Source organism: Pyrgilauda ruficollis, unplaced genomic scaffold (assembly GCF_017590135.1).
Source record: "Pyrgilauda ruficollis isolate IOZ18807 unplaced genomic scaffold, ASM1759013v1 scaffold77, whole genome shotgun sequence".
Lineage (NCBI taxonomy): Eukaryota > Metazoa > Chordata > Aves > Passeriformes > Passeridae > Pyrgilauda > Pyrgilauda ruficollis.
In genome coordinates this window covers 1,315,468-1,340,911 of record NW_024529599.1, presented here as the reverse complement: position 1 = coordinate 1,340,911, position 25,444 = coordinate 1,315,468, and the positions used below count along the sequence as shown (strand labels likewise).

At 44.0% G+C, this 25,444-nt stretch overlaps 1 protein-coding gene across 5 annotated transcripts in view; it reads left to right on the top strand.

Annotated features, from left to right (window-relative positions):
- The window catches only part of UNK (unk zinc finger), a 45,705-nt gene that overhangs the window by 1,041 nt on the left and 19,220 nt on the right, over nucleotides 1–25,444 (top strand). For all 5 annotated transcript variants that reach the window (XM_041486673.1, XM_041486672.1, XM_041486670.1 and 2 more), the window contains exons 2-7: nucleotides 18,014–18,223; nucleotides 19,708–19,884; nucleotides 20,319–20,449; nucleotides 20,584–20,719; nucleotides 22,806–22,923; nucleotides 23,866–23,950. In XM_041486673.1, the coding sequence (XP_041342607.1) occupies nucleotides 18,014–18,223; nucleotides 19,708–19,884; nucleotides 20,319–20,449; nucleotides 20,584–20,719; nucleotides 22,806–22,923; nucleotides 23,866–23,950 (857 nt within the window). The remainder of the gene's footprint in view (nucleotides 1–18,013; nucleotides 18,224–19,707; nucleotides 19,885–20,318; nucleotides 20,450–20,583; nucleotides 20,720–22,805; nucleotides 22,924–23,865; nucleotides 23,951–25,444) is intronic.

Sequence of the window (25,444 nt, the reverse complement as noted above, 5' to 3'; positions counted from 1 at the left end):
CCCGCCAAACCCCCGTGATGCACCGGGGCCGCCGCGCCTGCCCCGGGGGTGAGGGGACCCCCGGACCCCCGGGTGACACCCCCGGCCCTCAGCCGCCGGCCCCTCCCTCTCGGGTGACACCCCCGCCTGGGGTGGGGGTCGATCCGCCGGGATGTGAGGGCACCCCCGGGCGACACCCCCGATGCGTTCCGCGGCGGGTGAGGGGACCCGCGAGTGACAGCCCTGGTCCCTCCCCGTGGTGCTGGTGGAGCGCCGGGCCCTCTGGTGACACCGCGGCCCCAGGCTGGGCCTCTGTCCCACGGGATGTGAGGGGACCCTGGATCCCCTGCTCTGACCCCCGCCCAGAGTGCGGGTCCGTTCCTCCGGGGGTCGCCTCGTGGTGCTTTGAGGGGCTGAGGTTTTGGTGAGCTGTCACCCAGGGCTGTCACTCCTGCCCTCCATCCCCTGAGGGGTCCCGGGCGTTCCTTGGCACCTGTGCAGGGAGGTGTGAGGTGACAGGAGGTCCCCAGGGTCGCAGCCTCGGTGGTTGGTGATGGAGCGGGTCCCTCTCGGGGCAGGTGTCTTTGGGAATGACACAGGTGTGTGGAATATCCCCCTTGGAAGGCTTACATTGAAATCCGGATGAGCGTTTTCCCCGTTCGTGCTTTTGCTGACCCTGCGCGTGCGGGGCACACCGTTGGTGTGTGTCACCTCCATCGCTGCAGACGCTCCCTCAGGGAGCACTTGTTGCTGGAATGTGCCTTTCCTAACCAAAAAATACCGCTTCACTGCATTGTCCCAAGGAAACACAACCTGTCGGAGCTGTGTGAAGTTGGCCTGTGATCAGTTGTTGGAGCTGGAGGTTGTGGGGTGATATTCCCATCCTCTTGTGCAATAGGGATAACGGATTGGGAGCGAGCATTGTCTTTGTGAGGTGGGCTGGCTATGGCTGGAAACAGGTCATGTGTTCCCTGTCCTTAAAAGAGAAAACTTTGGAACTGTTGTTTGTGAACAAAATACATGTGCCGAACCGTCTGCCCTTATCATTTTAGGGTGTTGTCCTACAAATACCCTACAAATACTCATATCTCTGGCTTGTGTCGATGCCCCCACCCAAAGTGAGACGTGTGCTCTGTGTGCTTTTAATTTCCATTTTCCTAAGGTTGGTGGTGGACTTTCCTGCATCCACGCTGTCATACCTGGAATAAAAAGAGCTTTGAGGAATCCGCAGGCATGGGTCCATACAACCTGTGTCCTGCTGCTGGGATCACAGGCTACCTGCCACCCCTTTCCTTCAGGAATACTATGACAGAGTGAGGGTTTCCAGGTTTTAGTGTCATTGTGAAGATCCTGTCGTGATCTTTAGGGAACTGGCAAGCCACAGCCTTGTAGGTTGAGTAGTTTCTGGTGTGGTCTACAAGTCTGACAGTTTTATGGGGGGAATGGGCATGGAAGAGTCTGCTGGGAATGTTGCTGTAGGGAAAAAGAGGGAGCAGGAGCTGCCTGTAGAGGTGGAGTGGCACTAGTGATGGAGAAAGAATCAGTCAAAAGCGAGAAGGAAAACAAGGAGATGAGCTTGAGAAAGTGAGGACACTGGATAGAGGAAGGTGAAGGTGGTAACTTGGCTAAGCATGACTGTGGAAATAAGGATGTCAAGTATTAGGAAAAATAGAGGAAGAAAGACTTCAAGAAACAGAGGAGATTGGGAAAGAAAATGGAAATGGGACAGTGTGGAACAAAGCTGGTGGTGCAATTAGCTTCTTTCCAGAGGGCAAAACTTGTGTTTTGAAGATGGATGCTATAAATACTTCAGTGAAAACAGTTGCAGAGGAGCTGAATAACCATAAGTGAAAGACGGGTTTGGGGGCTGCTGAGTGCTGACAGTGGGATGTGAGCCATCCTTTGGAAGTCTAGGATGTGTACACTGGGTCACATCAGACTGTAAACCTCCTCCTGATAACATATGGGAACTTATTTGGTGGTGGCTCATGTGAACAAGTTGTATGTTGTCAAAATGTAAATATTTTCTTCCTTTTTTTTTTCCTCTTAAATACAGTTTGTTTCCATAAAATGACACGAAGGTTACAAGTTGTAAACTCAAGTAAGCTTAATTATCTGCATACTTTGCTGTTCCCTGGGGACAGGCAATCTGGTGCTGGGGATCTCTCAGAAAGTTTTGGTTGTATTTGTAAGGAAATGTTCCAATTTCTGTATTAGCATGAATTTCTAAACTCTTGGTGTTACTTGCGTGTGATTTTTTAGATACTTTGAACCTCTGTCTTTCTGTCAGGAAGCCTTTATGTTTACTTTAGATGTGCAGCAAAAGAAAATGTGGCAAAAATAGAGCTGGTGATGCTCTCTCACACCTTTGTCACTGTTAGCAGAAGAGACCGAGCTTCCATGATTTGTGTCCTTTGGTAACAGTCGTGGCGTGCAGCTGGATATTCCTGGAGACAAGTCCCTGGTAGATGCCAAAGTTTGCTGTTTAATTATGGATGGCCTGCTCCTTGTCTGGGGATCTGGTATTCCATTTGTAGAACCTGAGTAACAGAATACTCCCTGGCTGCTGTTGTGTTCTCCCCGGGTTGCTGCATTAGATGTTCCTGCATGTGGCTGCTTTCTGTGATCCCGCAGCTCCCGTAGCAGGATGAGACCAGCATATTCCTGGGAACAAAAGGGTGAGACAGCCTCATTCCTGCAGTTCCTGGAGGCTGGGATCAACTTGGAGCAATGTGCTCCGCAGGGGCTGGATGGGAAGTGGATTTCGTTTGGGTAGGCTCTGTCAAACCTCAGCTGAGGATTGGTTTTGCAGCGTTTCTCAGCTCTGTCTAGCATGTTATTTCTGCAGGTACCTCTGTCTTTAATGTGTATCTACTCATGTGGGTAGAGCTTGAGTTGGAAGAAACTGAAAGCGAGTTCTCAGTCACTGGAGCTGTAGGTACAGAGTGCTCTGGGGTAGTTTTGTTTTGGTATGGTTCCTCTGTTCGGCTGCTGGCAGCGTGCTTGGTTTCAGTCAGGCTTGATGCCTTAATTGTGAATTGTAAAGATTGTTTCCACTGCTTGGGTGTTTATTGATCTGGCAGAATTTAGATAAGTGAAAGTGGAGCAGCCCTTTGTTCACTGTGCATTCACCTGAAAGTTAGACAGTTTAATAACTGCAGGAAAGCAAATGTTTAGGTGGAGATAAATTACCCACTTAATAAAAAAACAGAGAGTCCCTTCAGTCTGGAGCATTCCGAGTACACACGATCACAAGCAGCGTTGAAAGTGTTCTGATTCAGGTGATAAATTCTTTGGGACACAGATTTGTTGTGCATAACCCAAGTCATTGCTACTCAAGACATTTCTCTTGAGTGTGCCCATCTTAGATATGAGCAGCACCCTTGGAAGTAACCTTCAGGATTCTGTGTCCCCTCACTTGAGATCTGGGTGAGATGCCTGGGAGCACATCCTGTCCTCTTTTGCAGTGCATCAAGATAAGCTTTGTGATTATGCCTTTGCAGCATCAAAGGCAAAAAAACTTGTCTTTCCTTTTGCACAAGGAGAGGAACTGTGGGAAATTCCTGAAGGATTAGTACCCTGTAAGTCTTGCTGGAGCTGCATCCACATGGCTGGCCGGGCTGTGGTATAGGAACTGCTGGCTGGTGCTCACCCAGGCTTTGTCTTGCAACCATTCTGGTGCCATTTAGGCTTGGAAGGACCAGAAGGCTGAAATGAAGGACACTGTAAACAGGGATGAAAATGGAGCTGGTGCAATACTTTGGCTATTACTGAAATCAGAGACATTCTTGTGTCTGCATCGTGCCTTGTCTGGTGGTTTCTTGGCCTTCAATAGGAACTCAGGTTAGGACAGCAATGGAAATGTGGGTGAAGAAGAAGTAAAAATACCAAAACCAGAGGTGTGCTTATTTAAAGTCTTATCTCAAGATTGTACATGTGAATTCTTACTCAAAACCGACAGCACTCAAAAATGCACCTCGGAGCATCCGTAGTAGCAGAGAGTTATCCTTATCTCCTTATCAGTGGACAGTGTCTTACCACTGGCAGAGCAAACAGGACATGTCTGATCTCAAAGGTGCAGACTGAGTGTCTGTGGGAAGAAAACCAAAATCCAGATGTGTAGCTAACAATTTTTCAGGGTTGCTGTTTGCTCTTCCAGGTCCCGTAACATTTGCCTGCACAGTCTGTTAGATTATACATTTGATCTGCTTGAATTGGGTGGTCCTCACACCCTACTGCATGAGTTGAGGCTTTGGAAATTGTTTTTAGAAACCTTTTGTGTCCTTTTTAAACCATCAGGACTCTTAAAATAACAAACTGCTGCCCTAATTCTGCTTTGGTTTTACTGGTGATAACCCTTAGATCAATAAGCTGATATGGACTTAGATACAAGTTGTAGAAACTATACCTGTTGTTTCAAGAAAAAACCAAAAAAACCACCTCAACAAAACACAAAACTAAACAAAGAAAAAATAATGCCCAAATAACCCAGAACACAAAAACAACAAAAAGAAACCCAGGTGTTTGTAGGTTTCTGATTTGGTAATACCTTTGGAGAAGCACAGAAGATGTATAATAGATTATGTTATTAATGTATTATATACAATGTAAGGTAATACCCTTTAGGAAAGTACTATGTATAATAGATTGTTATTATTGTATTATATACAATGTAAGGTAATACCCTTAGGAAAGTACAGAGTGAGTCAGTACTTTTAAACCTGGGACTTACCAGTGGTCCACTACATCATTACCTGCAAATGTCACCTTATCAGGAAAGTATCAGCTGGTTATTATTATTACTGGTATTTTTTGAGTCCGTGTGAACTTCACCGAATGCACATCCACTGCCAGCTGTTATTAGGAAGTGTGAATAGTTACAGGAAGTTGGAAGTATAAAGTGCTGGAGTGTGAACAGGAAGAGCTGCCTTCACAGTATGCTCTCACCACCGAACACATGTGCTGAAAATAACATTTTAGATTTTATGGTTCTTCAGAGGGCGAGTGTTGAAAGGCTCCAGCTTGAGAGAGGGGCTGGCAAGGGCATTTGGGCCCAATCTGTGCCCCAAATGTGTCGGGGCAAAAAGAAGCTTTTCCCTCCTGTTGAAGTGGGGCTGGACTTGTGGTTTGCTTGCTGCATTCCCACTTCTTGAGTACTTCTGCATATCAGTCTGGCAGGGAATTCACATATGGATAACTGCTCTAGAGGTGTCATATCAATATTTTGCAGAGCAAAAAGCTTCGTGTACTGCTGTGACGTTTTCAGAATTAGTTTTGGTCTGGCAAGGTTTGGTGTTTCAAAAATCCAAAACTCTGTTAAAGAGGAGAGGGGTTCAATGGTGAAGAATTGTTTCAATGTGTAAGATGGTTCTTTAATTTTTAATGTAATAAAAAGTATTATGTTGGTGATTATATGTTGCTTACATTAGCATATAGGATAGTTTTTTGTGGCATGGGAGGCAATATTAAGGTTAATAATTGTTCTATAAAGTCTAGGACTTGCTGATTCTGTGGGTCTCTCCCAATTCCATTTATTCTATGATCCTGAGAACCTCAGAGCTTAGAGTTTCCCATTATATCAGTTTTTTCTCATTTTGTAAGTTTATGTATTGTCTAGTATTTTTTACATCATGTGGCTTTATTTTAAGGAACATTCTGTTGGAATTCCAACATTTTATTGTCTTCACAGCAATTCTTCTTCCAGAAAAAAGGTTTTACTATCTTCTAGGAGCAGCTGAACCACTCTTCCTGCTTTTTCCAAGGGGTCTGACTAGTGTCCTCAGGAAAATCTTCCTGCAGTGCGTTCCAGCATCCCTGCCTGGCTGCTTGCTGTGTGTCCCTGCCCCTGTGACAGCGTGGCAGGAGGGAATGTGTCAGGACATCAGTTAATCACACTTACTGTGTGGCACATTAGCATGAGCTGTCACTGAGGACCGTGTTAATGCACCCGGCTGAGCCTGGGCAGGGACACGGCCCTTCTGTGGTCCCTGTTAAAGGAGCTGTAATTTCCGAGAGAGGAGCAAAATAAAGAGGCAATAATATCTCTAATTGTTCTGTTGAGGCTCGTGGAAACCTGCCTGTCAGGACATGAAGAGCCACGTTCACTTTCAGACGATGCTGAGGAGAGGTTTTGTTCCTTCCATTAACTTTCTGCTTTTAAAAATTTCATAAATCTTTTTGAAAGCAGCAGAAATAGGCTGAAAGAGATGGTGAGAAGTTACCTGGTCCCTTTGCCAAGGAGTCACCTACATCACTTTAGCTAAGATTTTTTTGTGGGTCTAATTGGTCGTTGATTTTTAATATTGTATCAGTTTTCACTTTAAACTGGATTTTGGTGAAATTGTGAATTATAAGAGGGAGTAGTAATCACAGCACTTTCTATCTTATAAAGAATTTATGTACTCTATAAACTTTCTGTAACGTTCAGCAAATCAGGTACAGAGCTGTTACTGAAAGCTGTGTGTGCACAGAGCCAGCCAGCAATTCCCCCCCAGTGTCCTAAATTAATGGGTGGTCATGTGCCAGCAGGCTGTGGAGCAAGTGCTATTTCTTAGCTACCTTTTGTCCCCTCTAATTTATTGAGAGAGAGTTTGTCTTTTATATCAGGGCATCAAATACACGGAGCCTCAGCAGAAGGGTGCACAGGGAGTTGCTAAAGGCTTGTACCTTCCCAAACTCCTCCTAGTGATGACAGCCAATTTAGATGCTTGTGATGATTTTCTCAGCAATCTCTTGTCTTGTGTATTTTGATCAGTGCTTGATGCAGTTAATACCAGCTTGACATTTGAAATATCAAAGTTGGAGTGAATGTTCCCTTGAAATGAATACCAACAGTTCCTTCTTTCCTTTAGTTCTGGTGCAGCTTCTGACTCACAGACCCTCACCGTGCTGTAGTATTCATTCAGGTTTAGGAGGTGATTGTTACAACAAGGAAAGTTCTAGGTTTTATTTGAAATAAATATTTTAAGCAATTTTAAGCTCTAAAGTGCAGTGATGGCAATAAAAGAGCCAGATCACTGAAATGCTCAATACTGGCCTGATTCTTATCTCTTGTTAGAAGTCAGAGACATTTAATTGAATGAAGTTGTCAGAACAGTGGTAGAGAAGAAACTTGCACTGAATTTGTGGTCAAATAAGAAAAATCTCATACCATCTCTAATTATCTGTTGGTCAAAGTGGCAAATCCATTTCAGCAGAGCATACACTGGCTTCCTGAGACTGATGGCACTGTTAAGTGCAGCTAAGAAATTAAGGTGGGATGGCTTTTTATCACTGTATGCCTAAAATATGTTTTGATTAATATGCAGCCATGGCCATATGAAAGGGAATTAGTTTTCTGAAACTATTCTGGATGAACTTGGAACCAGAACTTGGGGGGTGGAACTGGGTGATCTCTGAGGTCTTTTCCAACTCAAGCCATGCTATGATTCTATGAATATCTGCCTAAAACCTAGGATTAAAGTCAGTATTATTTGTTATCCTTTGTCTTCAGCATGTCACCACAGCTCAAAAAGAAGCTGTCAGTCCACACCCAGTGTGCTCTGAGGTGATTTTTTTTTTCTCCTCTAAAGTTTTCAATAGACCGTGAGTTTTCATTGATGGTGCTTGACTGTTACTGTCATAGCAGAAATACAAACAGCAGATGCCTGAGGAAACTGTGCAGCTTTACAGCAACAAAAAAAAATATTGTTTGCACATTTAAAATATCATGAGAGTGCCACCAGATTTATCAGTGCATTGATTAGTCAAAGTGGGAAGTGAGAGGCTGTGGCACAGCCTGGGGTTTGCCTGCCTTCCCTTTGGAGGAGAGCTGGTGTAGCGTACAGTGGAGCTTTTTTGGACACCAGAGTGAGCAGGACATTTATTCAGAGGTGTGCCTTCTGTGTGGAGGGTTGAAATCGAGTCCACTGGGCCACAGCAGGCACAGATGAAGTCTGATTTGAGTGCTGAGCAGAAAAGAAAATCGATTGAATGGTTGACATTGATTCTTCAAAATCAACCAGTAAGGGTTGGCTTTTATCTTTGTGCTGGCACATGGGTTATGGATGCAGGTTCATGCTTGTTAGATAATCACCGTGTTTTGTTTCAAACTCACAGCAGAAAATGTCTGTTCACAAATGAAAGCCTTCCCAAAGAGGCTGCTGCAAATCTGCTTGGTGTTTAACCTGAGAAGAAGCAGTTGCTATTTAATTTCCAATGGAGATTGGGCTGGGTGAGAGCACTGTAGAGCTGTCATGTGGAGCTTTGGTTGTCTGGTTTTGGTGCTGTGTAAATACAGCCCTTCAAACAGCTCATGTTCTGTCTTAAAACTGTTGTGAGTGTGGGGCTGCAGCTGATCTATGAGCTGTGTGTTAAATCATGGGGGTCTTGGCGTGGCCAGGAGAGGGAAAGCTGTGCTCTGTTTCCAAAGAACCTCTTGTGAGACAAGATGTTGAGGCTTAGCTGGCTAAAAATGCTCGTAACAATCCGCAGCTGAAAGCCTGAGCTGTGGAATGGCTTGTATGGAAATAATATTTTTCTGAATTGCCCATTATGAATTCTTGCATGTGGGATGTTTTGTTTTAGGGAACTAGCAGAGTGAGTAACACAAGTTTTCAAACAGCCCAGCCCTGTTCCCAGCCTTCCCTGGTGTTTCTACAGTTGTAAGCCTTGGGTAGGCTTTGTTAGTGCTTGAATCGGTGGTGAGAGAAGTAGAGTGTGGAAAAAATCTTTGCTGGAAACTGGAACTTTAATTTTTACAGCACAGGACATCAGGGTGTTATTCAGACTTTAATTTGTTGTGCCAAACCTCGTGTGTGTTAACCCCTCTTGGGCTCTACCTTCCTGAGGCTACAAACACTTAACACTGGGATAAAGAGGCTTCATCCATCCCATCCATAAGAGATGGGATAATATAAGTTAATTTACAAGTTAATATAAGAGAGAAAATTTACCTGGCTATGAGCTGAATAAATTACCATAATGGATAAGTCTGGGAATGGATGTTTTTTTTTTGTGAAGTGATTAGTAGTAAAACATTTAACTGCTCATATTTAAGCATATGTTGATATATTGTGCTGACAACTGAAGCAGGTACAGACCTTCAGCAGCGTGCAGCTCTCTGGATGCAGTGAGCTCCACTGTTTGCCCTGCAACAGGCTCAGCCCTCGTTACTGAAAAATAATTATTTCCATATGATGCTGTTTTCATAGACTCAGCACTTACACAGGTGCTGTAGGGAAGGATTAATGACAACTAAATACTTGTGGAGCAAAAACCAGCCCTGAGAGGGATGAGGGTTGTTTCAGTCGGGGTGATCCATGTTTGAAAACAGCAAAGTGTGCTTTAGGCACAGTTTACATAAACTAACGGTGTCAAATTGCAGATATGTCATTTAAACTTGGAAAAATGGGCTGTGTGTTTAAAACATTGCATGAACTGCCTAAATATTGAGTTAATTTTGAGGTCATGTCTAATACATATTCATTGCCAAGTAATTTGGGAGAAAAAGGATAACTAACTCAAGGAAATGTAAATGTAAGTTCAAGGCTTATGCAGAATTCTGGATCTTGGTGAATGGCTTTTAAGGAAATGCAGCTGAAATGTAGTGCCATTAAGTGTTTGCCTTTGCCAGTGCTTGGGTTGTTTTAATTAAAAAGGTGAAAGCTCTGTGTAAACAAATACTTGTGTTTGAAATGGATTTTATTGGTATGACTTGGTTATATACATTTCATGGTCTGCTGATGCAACAAGTGCTTGCTTTTTAAAGACAACACGCCACCAAAAAATGACTCAAATTGCTTTATTTGTCGGGTTTTGAGTGACACAACTCGATGGGTGCCAAGCAAAGGGATGCACAGCTCCCAGGAAGTCTGAGCAAGGAGCTCTTCCCCGACACCCAGGGGCAGGAACACAGTTGTGACTCGTGGAGCTCATGTCTTGGCTGCTCACAAATGTGAGAAATGTGCGTTTTATCAAGTGAGCTCTGGCTTGAAAGCCTTGATTTTTGTTCCTCATCAGCACAGTGTTGATGAACTTCTCGGCTGCAGCGTGGCATTTGTCTCCAAACAAAGCCATTTTTGCTATAACTGTGGAAGCTGAACAATGTTTTGCCTGAAGCTGGTGCAAATCTGTCTTCCCTTGATGGGCCAGCACCACACTTCTCTGTTTTCCCTTCGTTTTTCAGTGTAGACAAGGCACAACTGTTTGTCTGACTTTTTCCTTCTAATTGAAAAACATCCTGATGGTTTCCGATAGTTGCCAACACGTGTTATTTTTAGCCTGAACTTTTGCAGTCACTCAGTTATCTATGAAATATTGGTAATACAGAATTCATTCATCACAGCTGAAATAAATTCACTGTGTTCTTGTCCAGCCCGTGGTCTCCTTTGAAACCCAGAAATGGAGCTCCAGTAGGGATCAGGTTACTGTTGAATGTGACTGTGTGCATTTTGGTGTGTTATCCTCAGTTTCTTGCAGTCTGGCAATTTGTATTTTACCTTCTGCAGTATGCTCTGCATTTCCATTTATTTGGAAGCATCCAGCTCAACTTTGCTTGCTAAGTCATTGAGATGCTGAGAAAATGGAAGAGTTGAGTGGTGCCTACCTATTTCTACAACAAAAACCGGGGGAGCAATGGGTTATGGATGTGAGCAGTTGTCATTTTGACCACTGAGGTACACAGTGAGTTACAAGAAGTCTTAAAACAAAAAAACCTCCACAACCGAACGAACCCAACTCCATGCATCTGTAATAAGTCTCTCCAACTCTCACTTTCTTTATTTGCCCTTAGACTGACATTGTTGTCAAGCTCTAATGGAGGAGGGGAAATCTAACAGCTTCAAAATCACACACTGCTGTCTGTGTGTGACCTTTTTCCAGTTGATGGTTCAATTTATTTAGGTGATAAAGAAAACACTGAGGCATGTGAAGTCTATCTTCTTGACAGATCTGAGCTTACTGAAACTTTTCCCTCATCCTTTTCTCCTTCCCCACATTCGCAGTCAGCCTTTTGTTTTTATAAAGCGACCCATATATTTTTTCTTTGAGATTTAAATGCTTTCTAATCTTTTCAAGGTTTACAGAACTGCACCTGGCTGCTGAGGGTGTGGAGGGGCAGATGGACTGATGGTTCTGGAGATGTCCTGGGAGAGATGTTTGCCTTTTGTGCCAAGTGGTGCATGGTGTATGCAAAAAGCTTGGGGTGTGAAGTGTGAGGGCTTGGTCAGGTCTATGATGTTATTTTTCTAAACACTATTAAATGTGGTAAAAGGGGAAATATCCAATATTGTTTAGCCACTGTAGCTCATAGACCTCATCTAGTGGGTGAGCATTCCTGCCCATGGCAAGAGGTTTTAAATAGATGATCTTTAAGGTTTCTTTCAACCCAAACCATGCCTTGACACAGATTTCTGACAGAACTCAATGGGAAGTTTTCCCAAAATTATGATTAAAACTTTGAAGATTGCTGCTAAATGTGTTTGTTATAGTTTCATATTTAACAGTGACTCATGTGAGGCTCTGTTTCAATATTAAATTACATCTGCCAGTCAGTAAAAAATATTTATTGAAACACACTTGTCTTAACTTCTGCTCTTACTAGAAGGACACAAAACATTGCAGAGTTGTAAACCAGGCTTCTGGTGGCCTGCAGCTACTGGATCAGGGATTTGCTCGACTTGTGCCACCCCTAGGAACAAGGAACTACAACTCTCATGAAGTCAGATTGTTTCACATCTTTCCTCCCAAATTCCAAGAAATCTTGAGAGTTGAAGGTTCTGTTCCCTGTCAGGAAGCTTTGCATTGCAATGCTAGCATTTCCTAAGACATCGTGTGAGTGCTGGTATAAAACGCTCCAAATTATTTTGGAGCAATGCTATTCTTTAACTCCCTGTTTTTATCTCACTTATTCTGAAACATCTCCCGTGGCCCAAGAGCAAAACCTCTTGAGCAATGTCAGAGCTGCACATCATGGGTTTTCTCTATCAGTAATATGTTAAACGAAAGGTGTATTAGTAGGATTTTTATTGAATATCCTGTTGGAATAAGTAGATTCTGTCATGCACCACTGACTCATTTCAATTGGAATACCACAGTTCAGTAAAAGAAAATAATTGAGTCATGGGTTTCCTACTTAAAGTGTGTCTGATATCATCTTTTGCAATAAAATTTTATGAGGGTGAAATGAATTTAGAGAGCTGATTTAATATGGACAGCTCTTTTCCTCTTGTGTTGGGGTGGCTCTCTGAGCTTAAGAAGAAAATAGCAGTTTTGAAAATATTCCCAAAAGATAAGCATTATTGAATTAGGAATATCAATATCTATAGTTAGATATTTTCTCCTGGGTTTTGCAATGCTGTCTACTGAGCAGACAGTCTGTTGGATAAGCACACCCTGGTTTGCTTCAGATAATTTTATCTGTGTTAGCTCAACCCACTAATTTAAATTTTTAAATGAAGTTGGTGGGATATATATATATATATATATGTGTGTGTGTATATATATTGGGGTGTGGGGGTGTTTGGTTGGTTGGGTTTTTTTGGTTTTTTTTTTTTTTTAAACCTTTCCCAACCTGAATTAGGAAAACTTCTCAATCCTGCTGTCTGGACAGATCAGTGCCACTCAGAGCTTCTAGAGGAGGAAAGCTGATGAGCAGCTGAGAGCAGTGACCTCTCAGACTGCATTTTTCAGGATGTGAACTGGGACCACCTGAGGCTTTATAGAGAGGTCCATGGCCTCATGCAGTCCTGTCTGAAATAGCAGGACGTGACTGATAGAAAAATGCCAACAAATGTCCCCAGCATTGCAGTGTACTTTTGTGCCAGTGAAATGGCATTTTTGCCAGTGTAGTACTTTGAGAGAAGGCACACATGACTAAAATAAGTGGTAATGGCAGAGGAGCATTTTTCTCCCTGATACCTGAAATCTTATCAGGAGTGTAAGACTTGGTTTAAAGAAAAAAAACAGAACAAAACAGAAAAAAAAAACCCTAAACCAAAACCCAAGACAAACCACACAACCTAAAATTTAGTTTGTAGATTTCTTCTTAGATTTGCCTCTGGCGGCTCTTCTGGCCAGGTGGCTGAGGATCTATACAGCCCTGAACTAGTAATTTCTAATAATAATGCCAGTAACAAAGTGAAGTGCCCACACCAGGCTGGACTTTAGGACCAGCCCAGGCTGGGGCTGCCCTGTCTGGGTGGGTTTGCTGTGAGCCAGAGCAGCTGTGGCCGTGCCTGAGTGAGGACCTGGTGTAAAAGCTGCTCCGGGTTTACACTGGTGTGACAGTGCTGCCACAGCCTCTCAGCAGAGGCCTTTCCCCAGTGCCACAGCACAGTCTCAGGGGTGTAAACACACCCCCACCCGTGTGTGGAATGTAGGTGATGCTGGTGTTAGATCTCACTACTGCCCTGCATTGCAGACCGTGTCCCGGGCTGCATTAGCCAGACTCTAATGGTTATATTATCTCATGGTTTTCTCTCTGGTGTCGTTCTGCTGCAGAAGGTTCAGGTCCTGTTTGTGAGCCTCTTTTTGGGCCCAGGAGGAATTTGGGCAGAAAGGGGGTTGACCTGCAAGAGCAAGAAGAGCAAAGGAGTGGAGCTCGTCTTGGGACCTACATAAAGATCTCAAACAGTGCGAGGGGTGTTGGAAGTAAAGCAGAGCCTGGCTTTGCATCACAGAAGCCACAAGAGTTTTGAGGAGTTGGTTTTAATCTTTTCATTTCCTTGCTCCTTGGTATTATTGTTTCTCTCCCTGGTCTTTCTGATCCCTCTGTTACAAAGCAGAGGCTGTCTTGGCATCAGTGTGCATCTTCCAGTGATTTCTGGGAGCTTTGGATTAAGGCTTTTATGAGGAATTTGGAGCTCAGCTGTGCATTACCAGCACATTTTCCTGAATTGAGCTCACTCCACTGCATGTGTGACTTGGGTCAAGTTTGACAGGAAGCTGCAGCCCTGGAAGCAGGATGGATGCAGGAATCCTCTCGTACAGAGCTGCTTGAGCACACCAGTGTGAACGAGAAAAGCTGCAGAAAAGCAGGAGGTCTCTGCACTAGGTGGCAAGGAGGGGACCAGGACACAACTGAAATTACGAAGGATAAAAATGAAACTTCTAGGTTAAAAATTCTTCTTTGGTTCTTGCTTTGTTTTTTTTCCCTCGTTTTTTCTAGGGTTGAATTTTTTTCTTCTTCCCCCACTTCACCCATCTTTTTCCGTGCAGCTCCCAGAGCAGGTTCCTGCTCCATTCCTCCAGGGCAGAAGGGGAACTCCTGCAATTCCAAGCTGCAGAGGTAAACACTTGCTACCTTGCCCTGCAGACTCCAGCAATTAAAGACAGTGAGCACCTCCCCACTAGTGTAAATAATTGCAGAATAATCACTGCCCCTTCCCTCATCCCAGAGGAAGTGGAATTTCAGCAGAGTAGCATTGAGGTTTTTCTAATGCTTTGCTGCTCATATTGGTCTCTGGGAGTTCCCAAAACTACTCCAAGAACCTCTCCTCTTGTTTTCCTAGGGAAAAACCTTTCATTTCCGGCAGCGTCCGTCCTGTTTGACAGCAAGTTCAGCTCAGCCTGGGGACTTTGTTCCGCATTGTTCTGGCCAGTCTTGTCCTATTTGTTTAGAATTGCATTCATCTTTGTTTACTAGGGCTCATAAATGGTAACATTTCCTCCAGGAATCTGGGTGTTGCTGTTGATGTTAATGTTGTATCAGAAGACAGTGCCGTGTGCTTTCCACTTTTTAAAAATTACATGGGTATGAAAATACAACGTATACTTAATTTTTTTTTTTTTTTTTACAAAAGAAATATGGAAGTAGCTCCAGTATGAAATAGGGGTAATAATTCTTCTACCCCTCAAGTGAGGGCTCTAGAGTTTCCTGAGAGGAGTTGAGAAATGCAAGTTATCGTTGCTGGATTTCCTGTTCCTGTACAGACACAGCGTTTGGCTGACATGCTATGAAATGTGTACCACTCATCAATATGTGTTTTCAGCTTTGAGGGTCGTTCTGAAATTCCTTTTTTCAGCTGTTCTGAAAAAAAAAAAAAAAATTATGGAGACCATTGACACCAGAAGGATCTGTCATGATGGTGTTCTCTGTGTTTTGTTTAGAGCCTTTGCAAAGAGGCTCCTGAAACATTAATGGCTTTCTGATTTGTGAGACATCACATTGTGGTGGTGCAGGCTCTGTATCCTCCCTGTGTTCCCAAAACACACGTGGTTGAGAGGCCTTTTATATATTTTAATACTAAGTGCCTGGTTGAGTGGTCCGTATTCTCCCAGAGGAGCCAAAACTCACTTCATGGATCAAGAAAATAAAGGGCTGTAAGGCAATTTACCATTCAGGCTATTGTGGAGGAGGGTGATTTAAAACGTTGTAGTGCCTTGGAAAAAAGGAAAACCCAAAGCAGTGATTGAAAGGCTTGAAATGACTGAGTTAATGTGACAACTCTCCTTCCCTCACTCGGGTCTGTTGCAGAGGTGACTGTGCACAGTTAATGCTCAGTGGTACCTGTTTGCAGACTTGCTTTGAAATTAAGAGTGAGACATCATTTATTTAATAGAGACCATTAAACAGCAACTTTCTGATGAAGCAAGTTAGGTGTTAAACACTTTTCAGGTGAACCATTTACTTATGTAATTATCTCTCATTAACATTACAATAAATGTTTCTCCAGGGAGTTTAGCCAATCATGAAATGCAATTAATTTTCAAATACTCTTCAGCAACAATTGAGGCAATAGAGACCGAAATCCCTAGTCAGTGTGTACGTTTTTAAACTTCCCTGCTGAAGGGAAGCAACTTCAGCTGAGCTGATTGTGGAGCTGTTAAACTCTCAGATTTTTAAGTATTTCATTTGGGTCTATCACAAGTGTGGAGTGCTGGGCTCCATACCCAGGTTGCGTAAGCCTGGTATCTCCCATTAGTTTCCTGAGCACTGAGGAGGTTCAGAATGCTCTTCTTGAACTTCAGCCGAGCACGGGGTGAGGATAGAGGAGTTAAAATGCTCTTGGTTTCTGTCTGGGATTCTGGATGCTGTGTGATACTGCCTGGGACTTGTAGCCAGCTGTGTTGCCGTTTGTCCACGTGTAAAATGGGAGTAACACAAATCTCGTGTCTCTAAGGTGTACGTGGAGGTGTGTGAGTGGAAACGACTGGTTGGTGATTGTGTCGTCTGTGAACAGCATCGTCCTGCTTAAGGTTACTTAATTCACTTTATAACCAAAATGTTGTTACAGTCTCTTTTGTTCCAAGTCTTCCTGGTGCACCGATAAGATAAAATAATCTGTGGAATTCCACCTTCTACAAGTACTTGGTCCAACAACTTAGAAAGATTTTTGAGAAGGGATGAACTTACCCCAGCTTTCAGTTTCCAGATTAATTGCTGGTGTGGCTGGAGTAGGGATCTCCGTTTGAACAGAGGTGTGTTTTTAAATGGGAAAAGGAGCAAAGTGATGTTGTTAGCCCTCACCTATGACAAGCAGACCTGATTCTGCAGCTGGCTCTGGTTTTTCTGCTGTTAAGCCTTGGGCCCCAGTGCAGATATTGTTCCAGCCACTCTGGATTGCAGGGGACAGATGGGCTGGGGTAGAGAAGGGCTTACAGCCAGCCGTGGAGGCTTCCAGCCCCGGGCGTTCGCAGATCCCAGGCAGTGGAACCTGCAAATCTCACGTATTTAGAGGTTGGAGAAGAGGAAGAGCTTTTATCCTTTCATGCTTGTAAAATCCAATGTAGGAAAGCTCTTGCCACTGATACTGTCTCTTCATAACAAACAAATAAAACCACTTTGGTTGAATCTGTGCATTTTCCTGAGGCTTTCTCCTCAGCTGGGGTAAAGAGGAAAGGAGGCTTTATTTACAGATGTTGCTTTCAGAATGAGCCTAGTGCTGTGATATTATCTGTAAATACATCTTTGGGCATCAGACATCTTTCCATTTATTTAGAAACAGGAGATAAAGACTGTCTGACATAGGAATGAATTCCTACACTCCTTTTTGTTGCCGTGGAGTACATACGCAGTTTAAAATGAGTCCGAATCTGCTGTTATATCACCCTGTTGCTTCCAGCAGAATAGTTGTATTTTTTTTTTTTTTGACCTACAAATCTTGGTCCTCGCTGTTTACACTGACCTGAACATAAGAGTCAGAATGCTGCAGGTTTTCTGCCTTGTTCCTGGATGTGCCTCTGAGACCAAACTTGGTGGGATTCGGGTCTGAGCTGCTGGAGCAGTTTGGATGTTCCCTGTAAATACAGGGCAGCCCATGGGTTTCAGCAGCGTGGATTTTGTAAGCACCTACACACAGATCACAGTCAGATCATTATGTTGATCTAAACCATTTTGTAATCCTCTACAATCTGGGTTTAGAGACTGTTATTAGTGTCACAAATAAAAGCTTGTGACTTCTTTAGTTCTCGGGATAAAAGAAGCCATGTACTTTCAGGGAATTACATATTAAAATTAAAGCAACATAAACATGTGGGAGTTTGAGGATAGTTATCCCACTTTGCAAGACTGAGATCTGAATTAATATGACTGCAAGAGAGAAAGTGGTTAATTTTTCTTTCATAATTGACCATGTACTGACAAAGCAGGGCTAAAGCAGGAGGATAAGGCATGAAAGAGTCCTTTAAAAATCTTTCTTTCTCAGTAACTTGAAGCTTTAAATGTGGCTCAAAGAAGTGTATTCTATTTGGGGTTTTTTTTCTGGTTTTTTTGGGTTTTTTTTTAACCAAACAGGTAGGAAGGAAACCCCTTTTTTGCAAGATAGGTCGCAGATGTAGAAAGGCATAGAAAGGTACTTAAGAGTTCTATTTTCTCACAAAAAAAAAAGTTTCCTAAGCTCATGAAAAGCCTCTTCAAAACGATCCCGACAGAAAGTGATTTCAGCTCTTGTTACATCCCTGCGTGTGGTGGATATCTTGCCATTGCAAACACCGGCAGCTCCCAGCCTCCGTCCCGGGAGGGGGAGCAGGGAGGGTGTGGGAAGCACAGCAGACGTCTCTGGTGGCTGGATCTCACCCCTGCCAGCACCCCGGAGCTGAGTCCCTGTTCCCGCAGGTACCTGAAGGAGTTCCGCACGGAGCAGTGCCCGCTCTTCGTGCAGCACAAGTGCACTCAGCACCGGCCCTACACCTGCTTCCACTGGCACTTTGTCAACCAGCGCCGGCGCAGGTCCATCCGCCGCCGCGACGGGACCTTCAACTACAGCCCCGACATCTACTGCACCAAGTATGACGAGACCACGGGAATCTGCCCCGAAGGAGATGAGTGAGTAAAGGCTGCACCCTGCTTTTCAGGCATTAGGCTTTTGGGATCAGGCCAGGTGATGATTCCAGCCGGTTCTTGCGGAGATGAGGCAAGTCAGCAGTAAAGCAGCTTTGTCACATACGTAACGTGAGAGCAGATGTAAAATCTGGAATAGCAGCCCGTGTGCTCCAGGCCTGCTGCAGAGACAGTACTGAGGATGACTTAGATGGGAATTCAGCTCTTGGGAATTCATTGTGCTCACAAGCTTCAGCATCTCAGCAAAGCTGAGGTGGGAAAAACAGTGAGACAAGCTCAGTGAGACAAATGAGTTTGGAAACACTCTGTTCTCTATGTCCCTGACTCTCAGCTCCTGCTCACTAGCAGGGTAATTTGCTTTTCACAGACTGAAGAAAGAGGAGGAACTTTGTCCTCCAGTCTGCCCCCTGAGTTATCTGTCTCAGCTTTTTAACTCATATCAGTTTATTTTGTCTTTCTGAACTTTTAAGAAGCCTGTAGGGAACCAAGAGGTACCCAGAAAACGGCAGCATGAGGAAGAGTTTGGGGTTTTTGGGTGTTCTCTTTCCATGACTACAGTAGGTTTAACTGGGGCAAAGCCACAAATCTTTCTGCTGTGTGTGTGGCAGACCCCAGCAGTTGAGGGGTTAACCCAGTAATACAACTTTAGCCATGTGACAGATGTGGGATAAATAGTGTAGCCAAACTGTGGTCAAATATGGAGAGTGTTTTATAGAGAGATGCTGTTAAAAGATGGAATTTCAGTTCGCTTTTGTGGTGCCAGTATAAACATACAAAAATGCTCTTTATTGGCAAAATATTTTTTTATAAAATTTTTCAACTCGATTAAGTAAAGTTTTTGTGACTACAACAGAATGGAATAGTCCCTCAGGCCTGAGGCTTCAGTTTCAACACTTTCTTCCTTGCTAGAAGAGATCTGGAAGGAACTGGAAATGGGATGTTTGTGGGCTTTGGCTTCTAGATCACTGGTTGATACATGGCTCAAACTCAGTGAATGAAAGCCATTGTCATCTAGGAACCTTTGCTCATTTGTATTTTTACCTCGATGCTGCAATATCTGAACTTTGCCCATTCCATCTTGTTATATTTCTGTTTTACTTCTCAGTGTAGATTATTTTTCTGCTTAAAAGGGTAAACAAAACAAGTTTAAATGGTAGTTTTGTAATTGTCCTTCCTTGTCCCACATCCTTGCTCTTTCCCAGATCCCTGGCAGCCGCTCGTCCTGAATAGGAAGGTGCTGCTGGATTAATAATCCAGATTTCTTTTAGGGAGGGAAACTCTTACATCCTTTGTAGTGACAGGTTTGGGGGTTCTCTGAAGTGTTGGAAGGCACAGCATAAGAGAAGGGGCAGAGTTAGCAAAGATGTTGTCAACTGCAGCATCTTCTCTCAGCAAAGTGTCTTCTGGTGGTTGAATTCCTCACCTGTGTGACTAAACCTTGTCTGTTCCTCCCCTCCTTCCTTCCTCAGATGTCCCTTCTTGCATAGAACTACTGGAGACACAGAGAGGAGGTATCACCTGCGCTACTACAAAACTGGAATCTGCATCCATGAGACAGACTCCAAGGGAAACTGCACCAAGAACGGGGTCCACTGCGCCTTTGCTCATGGGCCCCATGACCTGCGCTCACCCGTCTATGACATCAGGTCAGTAGAGCTTGGGCTCCTGGGAAAAGGGTATTTTCTGTGCCCAAATGGAAAAGGAGATGATGGAAAAGGTAATTTCTGTACCCAAGTGAAAAGTGAGATGATTGAAGGACTGCTTCAGCCTGAAATGAAGTGGCGGCGAGATATCCCTTCCTAATAAGGCAAATATAAAAAACCTCCAGGGAGGGTTCTCAAAATGGGGGAAGGGATCATATTTTGGAAACTGATGGAGGGGGTCAAAACAGTACATCTGGAATTCCCAGGGAATGAAGATTTATTTTTATTGCAGTTGCTGTTCAGCTAAAGATGTTCTGACAAAACATGCATGGCTGAAATGCACCCACTTAGCAAATGCTCCAGTATGTTAGTTTTTATACACATTTACTTGACTCTTCCTCTACTGTCTGTTTGTTCATTTACCTCTGTCCCTGAAGAGAGCTTCAGGCAATGGAAGCTTTACAGAATGGTCAGACAACATCTGAAGGAGGCATCGAGGGTCAGTCTGCAGTTGCTGCCAGCCATGCCATGATAGAGAAAATACTCAGTGAGGAGCCAAGGTGGCAAGGTGAGTGTCACTGAGGGGCTGTGGGGCTGGGAAAGTTTGGTCTCTGTGGAGTGCCTGCTCCTGTCCTAAACTTTTCTGTAGTAAATATGGATTGTGGTCATCTCTCTTGACTCACTGGGGTTTTTTTTTTGCAGATACACCATATGTGTTGGGAAACTACAAGACAGAGCAGTGTAAGAAGCCCCCCCGGCTCTGTCGCCAGGGCTATGCCTGTCCCTACTACCACAATAGCAAAGACAGAAGACGAAGTCCAAGAAAACACAAATACAGGTACTGTGATCCTGGGTATTGTACTTCTGCTGAATGGTGCAGTATATTGGAAATCTGTGGTGCAGGAGGTAGGATTTTGACCACTAGATAGTTGTTTTTAGTGTGTCTCCAAGCCATGTACTGAGAGTGGACTGTTATTTCTTCCTAGCAGAAGGATAACAAACTAAACAAGGAGTTTTCCTGTATATAGTAACCAGTACTCTAATAAATTAATTGTTAAATCATGTTACAACTCTGATTTTATAACAAAGAGATCCTGTGGCTTCCCCTTACCACACAAACCTCTGCTTTAGAAAGCAGTGCAGGGAAGAGGAAACAAAAGGAAGTTTTAATCCCCATCTAGAAACAAACTCATACAACAATGTGTTCATGGTAAAGGATTCAGAATCATCAGGCTGCTTGTTGTGTATGCCTGGTGATGGGGATCATGAGGAGGGACTGTAGCTGGACATGCATTCTTAACCAGCTGCTAAAGGCTCTGCTTTTGAGGCACCAGGGTGTTCTGTCACTCAGCTGTCACTGGATTTTTCAGTGTGCTGTGTCTCCCTGAACGCATTTCATCCAAATTATAGGCCCTCATTTCCTCCAACACAACAGAGCTTTTGTTGTGGTCTCAGTGGGGCTTTTCCTTAGTTCCTTTTTGAAAAACACAGGAGCACACCAGAAAGCCAGGAGAGAAAATACCAGGGATGTTCTCACTTCTCTTCCCCACCCCCAGCATTCACAGAAATTTTTGAATTAGTACTGAAATTCCATATTTAAAAAAATTAAACAGGCAGCAATCAAAGGAGCATTAATCTCAACACTTTCAGGAGAAATAGAACCACTAGGGCAGTCTTCAGGCAGCAGCTGTGTGTTTTTTGCCCCTCTCTGGGCCCTTTGGGAAGGGAAGAGGTGAAAGCTTTGCTGCTGATCACCACTCACTTCTGTGTTTTCCCCACCCCAGCTGATGTGGCTGTGCTGGTGCTGCTATCTGCTTCCCTCTGCTGTTGTTTGAAGGAATGGTTAAGAGCATAAAGAGCAGGGGAAGTAGGTCACGGCAAAAATTCAGATCTGGGAAAAGGAACTGTTCCTGGCTGGGAGAAAGAAAACGGACTTGCCTTTTCCCCAGTGACCTGACTCAGCCTCTTTTCCACATGGCCACACTATAAACCTGGAAACATACTGCTGTAAGGGTATTATGTGTTTTAGGATTAGCCAATTAACTTCTTAGCTTTCTATGAAGGTGCAGTTCCAAAACAGAAACCAGACCCAGCGTCTCTGACACTAATCACATCAGCTGCTAATATTGTTATGCTGGTTCAAGTTGTATTTCGTTTCAAATAGAGAATTAAGCCATGGGAAATTGGAAGAAGGGGAGAAGATGCAATAGCAGCTGGGTGGGGGCTGGGGAAGCAGCAGCCAAGCAGATTATACAGCTGAGGGTGGGCAGCCAAACCTGCCCCCAACTGAGGATTTGTAACATCACAGAATGGTTTGGGTTGGAAGGGAACCCAACCCTTAAAGCTTATCTTGTTCCACCCCCTGCCTTGGGCAAGAACACCTTCCAGTATCCCAGGTTGCTCCGAGCCCCATCCATCCTGGCTTTGAACAGTTCCAGAGAGCCAGGGGCAGCCACAGCTTCTCTGGGCAACCTTGGCAGGGCCTTACCACCCTCACAGGGAAGAATTACTCCCTTGTGTTTAATCTAAATCTATTCTTTTTCCATCTAAAGCCATTCCCCCTTGTCCTGGCACTCCAGGCACTTGTCCAAAGTCCCTTTCCAGCTCTCCTGGAGCCCCTTTAGGTGCTGGAAGGGGCTCTGAGGTGTCCCTGGAGCCTTCTCTTCTCCAAGCTGAGCCCCCCCAGTGCTCCCAGCCTGGCTTCAGAGCAGAGGGACCCTCAGAGCACCTTTTTGGCTCTCTCTGGGCTTGCTCCAGCTCCAGCAGGTCCACATCCTTCTGCTGTTGGGGGACCCAGAGCTGGATGCAGTCCTCCAGGAGTGGATCTGAGGGGGAGAATCACCTCCCTCCACCTACCCAAAGTAATCAAAGCTCAGAGCACCCCTGTGAGTGTGATGCCTTCTCCTGCTTCCTTATTCCCACAGATCTTCGCCGTGTCCCAGTGTGAAGCACGGGGACGAGTGGGGAGATCCCAGTAAGTGTGAAAATGGAGACTCCTGCCAGTACTGCCACACTCGCACAGAGCAGCAGTTCCACCCAGAGGTACAGTGACCTCACTCCACTTAGAAAAACAAAAGCATTACAGTCTTACCAAGTACATCACTGTGCCAGGTGGGAGAGGATGTGGGCTGCTTGTAGTGTGGTCCTGGGATACAGGGAAGCTGCATGTTGGGAATAAGCTGCAATTCAGCTGCTTGACAGAATAGACTGTATGGGAGGAGGTAAGGAAAGTGGGGGAAAACTCAAGTGTAGGAGCAGTGTCAGGTGTGGGGGTCCTTTGGAAAGCACAATGTGGGGCTGCATGCGAGCAAACAGCATCTGTTTCCTTGACTAAGAGTTTGTGGTTCATGTTGATAGCACTAAACACCACCAAGCTCTTAGCTGTGAGCATGCCCAGAGCATTCCAGTATCCTTACAGAAAGTGTAATTAAGACCTTTTCGTAGTCTGCTTCATGTTACAGTGTTGAAAAGCTTTGTGGGGCCCGTATCTGCACAGTAACCATTGTCACCGCCTGTCAAACTGGGGGGAGAGGGAATAATCCATTTGCTACAGTCCTTGTCAATGGTTTGTTATTTTCCTTGCAAACATGTGGCTGCAACTTTCTGTGCTGTCATCTGTCAGCTGTTTCCTACCTTTTGCCATTTGTAATGTCCATGGAGCTTCCAGTGAGTCTGAGGGACTTCATGGCAGATGGTGACCTTTGGGTGAGCTGGTGTGTGGTGGGTTGGTCTCTGGGTGAGCTCTAGCTGTCATGGGCATATTTTGGTGTTTCCAGAACTATAGTGGGTTTTCCTTTCTTTAAAGCAAAGCACTGAAATGGTCACCTTGAGTTCTGCTGGCCTTTGCACCTCTTATCTGTGTCCCTACCTTGCTGTCAAATTTCTTCATAGTACTTCTGTACCTGATGGTCACTGTTATTTTCTGTTCATTTCTGTTTGGTGTTTTTTTTTTTTTGTTTTGTTTGTTCTTTTTCCCATCCTTAGATCTACAAATCCACCAAATGCAATGATATGCAGCAGTCTGGCAGCTGTCCCCGAGGACCCTTCTGTGCCTTTGCACACGTAGAACGTACGTGCACCACTTCTCTCATCTTTCCTGGGTGTTTGAGCTATGGAAAGCTTCTGACCAAGAGAGTTTAAATGTACAGCTGCAAAACCAGAGCTTCTGTGAAGGGTTAACTTTGATTTCTATCAAACTGTGCTGGCGTGGGAGGTGTTGGCAGAGCTGGAGGCAGTAGGTGGCCTGTAGGACTCAGCCTTTAGCTCTCACTGCTCTGTCTCTTGAAGGATCTCCCTCTGTTCCCTCTCTCCTGCTCGTTTCTCTGGGTGTCAGTTCAGGAGGATGGAAATGGAGAAAGCTGCTTCTCTTCTGTACATGGATGAACTGTACCTAGCTAAATAGCCAAGTGTCATAGCTTAAAAAGCTGAAGATAAAACTGCTGATTATAGATAATTTATTGATCAATTTTTAAAAAAATCTATTTTACTCTTTATGAAGTTTTACTTAGAGTTTAAGTCTTTAAGTCAGGTTGGAGAAGAAAAATATGCAGGGGTTTTTTTTTTACTGCTTTATCTCAAATCCTCTTTTCTCAATAGCTCCCTGACTTATAGGGCATTATTTCAATCCTCACTTTAATCAACTATAAACTAGTGATGCAGTTTTGGTGGTGGAAGTTCTACCTGCAGGTGGTCCTAACATTCATAAATAATGGTTAGTTCCTGTCCTAGGGCTCCTCCTCAGTTGCTGCTCTGTAATCTCAATGCTGAATTTGCAATGATTAGAGCAGGTTATTCACTAGAATTGTTCTGATACTGTCTCACTACATGGCCTTGAGAAAATCTCTTTGTTACTTGATTATCCTTTGTAAATGAGGGAATTAGTAATTGCTGCCTTTGACAAGGAATGGGGAGAGTAAATTCCCTACAGGTTATGCTGTTCCTTTTATAGGAAGCCTTGTTGACAAGCAGTAATTATAGCTGGAGCTGTGGGCTGTAATGGCCCAAAACACAGCAATGCAGCTACACAGTGGGATCCAGCAAGCTTTAGAAAATGAAATCTTGATGAAGGAACAGTGTTTAACAAACTTCCTTGGGTATAATATAGTATTTTTGTTTAGGGATGCCCTACTCCTAATAAGATTACTACACTTGATATTATATTACTTAGAGTAACATTCTGTGGCACTTAGGTTATTCCAACTTGGTTATTTCTTGTGCTGTCTTATGGATTTGGATCTTTTAGTCCTTCCTACAAGGTCAACAAGGACAGGCCAAATGCAATTAAAATAACAGGAGTCCATTTATTATGTCTGCTCTTAACCTGAGTTTTACTGATTAATGGCAAGAAACCAGCATTTTGAGGATATTGAAATATAGACATAGTGTCAGTTCTATAGTCTTTGTGGAGATGCTGAGTGTTAGATGTAAATCCTACAAATCCACAGCATTTCTACCTTCCAAACCAGTGCCACTTTTTTTTGGTAACGATTTGTACTGAGCAGATGGAAACTTTAACTCCCTCAGCTAATTATAATGCACCCATCAACTCTGTGCCAAGCAAAGA